This window comes from Ixodes scapularis, unplaced genomic scaffold (assembly GCF_016920785.2).
Source record: "Ixodes scapularis isolate PalLabHiFi unplaced genomic scaffold, ASM1692078v2 PGA_scaffold1__304_contigs__length_218370807, whole genome shotgun sequence".
In the NCBI taxonomy this organism is placed as follows: domain Eukaryota; kingdom Metazoa; phylum Arthropoda; class Arachnida; order Ixodida; family Ixodidae; genus Ixodes; species Ixodes scapularis.
Window position 1 is genome coordinate 126,975,050 of NW_024609846.1, and position 2,216 is coordinate 126,977,265.

At 50.0% G+C, this 2,216-nt stretch overlaps 1 protein-coding gene across 1 annotated transcript; it reads left to right on the plus strand.

The window, feature by feature from the left end:
• Positions 1 to 676: 676 nt before the first annotated feature.
• Positions 677 to 1,573, plus strand: LOC115316466 (the record flags this gene model as incomplete). The annotated part of the gene is made up of 1 exon (XM_040218632.2): positions 677 to 1,573. A coding segment is annotated over exon 1 (753 nt), but the record flags the coding sequence as incomplete, so codon positions are not given.
• Between the last annotated feature and the right edge of the window lie 643 nt (positions 1,574 to 2,216).

The following is a 2,216-nucleotide window of genomic DNA, read 5'->3' on the forward strand; positions in this document are numbered from 1 at the left end:
CACTCACACGCTCTGTTGGCTGTCGGTCAATTGCTCAAGGCCTCCGCTCACAATACGGAACCGCATCGGACGCCATCACGACGAAAGTGAATCTCGACAAAGAAAGCAGATCCGAGGCGGGCGAAACGCACCCTTCGACGCAGGAATGTCCCAAATCCACCCAAAGCCGGACCTCCTTGGCCTTCGAGCCGAGGCGACGGCGGTACGCGAGGGCGTTGGCGAGGTGAGACAGACGCAGGTGGCGTGTGACGTCAATCTGAAGAGGAGAGCAGTCGTGATCGTAAAAATTTTCACGACTCCTGCAAACATTTTCACGACTCCGACAGACCGTAAAAATAGAAGCGTCCGCTTCAATTTTCACGATTTGTCGGAGTCGCGGGTTTTGTAGTGTCCTGTTTGGACACCCCTTAAGACGGCTTTGATTGTTTGTGACACGTCAGTGCTCTTCAAGATGCTTGAGACTCTGCAAGACCACAGGGAAAATTGCCCAGAGACGCTTTTGCTGGAAAAAGTGACCTGCAGATTCGGCTCCCGCCTCCACTGGAGGCGTAAGGAACATTCTTTGACTGTTTGCTCTAGCTCCATAAGTGGGGACTCAGGCACTGTCGATTGTCATCTCGCACTCGCATTTGTATGCAGCGGTATGCTGCCGGTGCAGTTCCGGAAGTCTTGCGAGTTTAGCTCGCTGCCCTACTCTCCGAGGGCCCTGGAAAGGGCTACAATCAAGGTCAAAGCGGCAGTGGGCCTCTTGCGGATAGAATCATTGACTGCCGCCCAGCAAGAAGAGTGCCGAGCAAGCGAGCCCCCATGAGCCTCTCCCATGATGAACATTGAGACGGACGCACGGCATGCCTGCCGTAAAAACTCGTACCATACAGATGTCATTCCCCTAGGCCAGGAGACACACAAGATCGTAGGAATTGTACATATCACCAAGAATGATGTTTCGTCGCAGAAGCATGAAGTCGTGGGTACGAAGAAGTTGTACGAGTATTTTGATTCAAAAGGAATCGAATTGAAAGACCACGCCCCTGACAGGAACACCTCCGTCAACAAGATCATCCGAGAGAGGAATGGAAATACGACGAACACGAACGACCGCTGGCACGCAGCAAAAAGTATAAAAAAGGGTATGATGACCATAGCCTCAAGACCAAAAAAAAAAAAAAATGAAGGCAAAACGTGGCATCAGCAACTCTCGGACAAATGCCAGCCAGTACGCAACCATGTCTACTTCGCGATGGCCACCTGTGGCAGTGATGCTGACACCCTAGAGGCAACACTGCTAAACTGCGTCAATCATTTTTCCGGTGGCCATCGGTGTTGTGCTTCGGAATCACAATGCAAGGAGGTTGGGCACGTTCCGAGTACGCTGCTCGTTAAAGATCCCGTAGCTCTCGATCTCTTGACAATTTTTATCAAGTCAACGACAGTGTACAAGCACGCACACAATTTTGTGAGGTCGAAGGACACTTTCTCCGTCGAATCCTTCAATAACACGGTACTCATGTACCTGGACAAACGCGCCCACTACCAGAACGAGACATATAATCTAAGACAGAGCCTCAAGGCCCGTTCACACTCTTGCAACCGAGTACGACCGAGAGAGACCAGACCGGTTTTTAAGCCTCTTGCGACTTCTTAGGACCAGCTCCGCTGCATCGTAGCCGGTCCTAAGAAGTCGCAAAAGGCTTAAAAACCGGTTTGGTCTCTCTCGGTCGAACTCGGTCGCAAGAGTGTGAACGGGCCTTCACTGTGCTCGACTGGAACGAGCACGTCGGACGAACGAGCACGTCGGCATACCGCGTGGAGGATTGCCGGCACCCGGACAGGCAGGGTGGGAAGAAAAACTACTGCAAAAAAAGTTACAGGTAAATTCCCAGATTATTTTCACCTTCTTATGAAATGATTGCTTTTTATTTCATGTTTGTTTTTTAAAGATTCGTGAAAAACATTTGTGACCTAATCTGCCAAGCCGCGTCCAAGGACAACACGGCCGCCTCGGCAAATGGTTCTCTCATGGAAGACGACGATGAATAAAAGGTACGATCAAAATCTAAATCTCTAAATAAAGTTCAAGTTTAAAATAATTCTAAGACTGTTAATCCATGCTATTTGTACCATATTCAAATTTCAACACTCGTCGCAGGGAGCACAACTGGATCACTGCATGCACTCCTGGCGCCAACGAGTGCCCAATCAACGGTACTGCGACG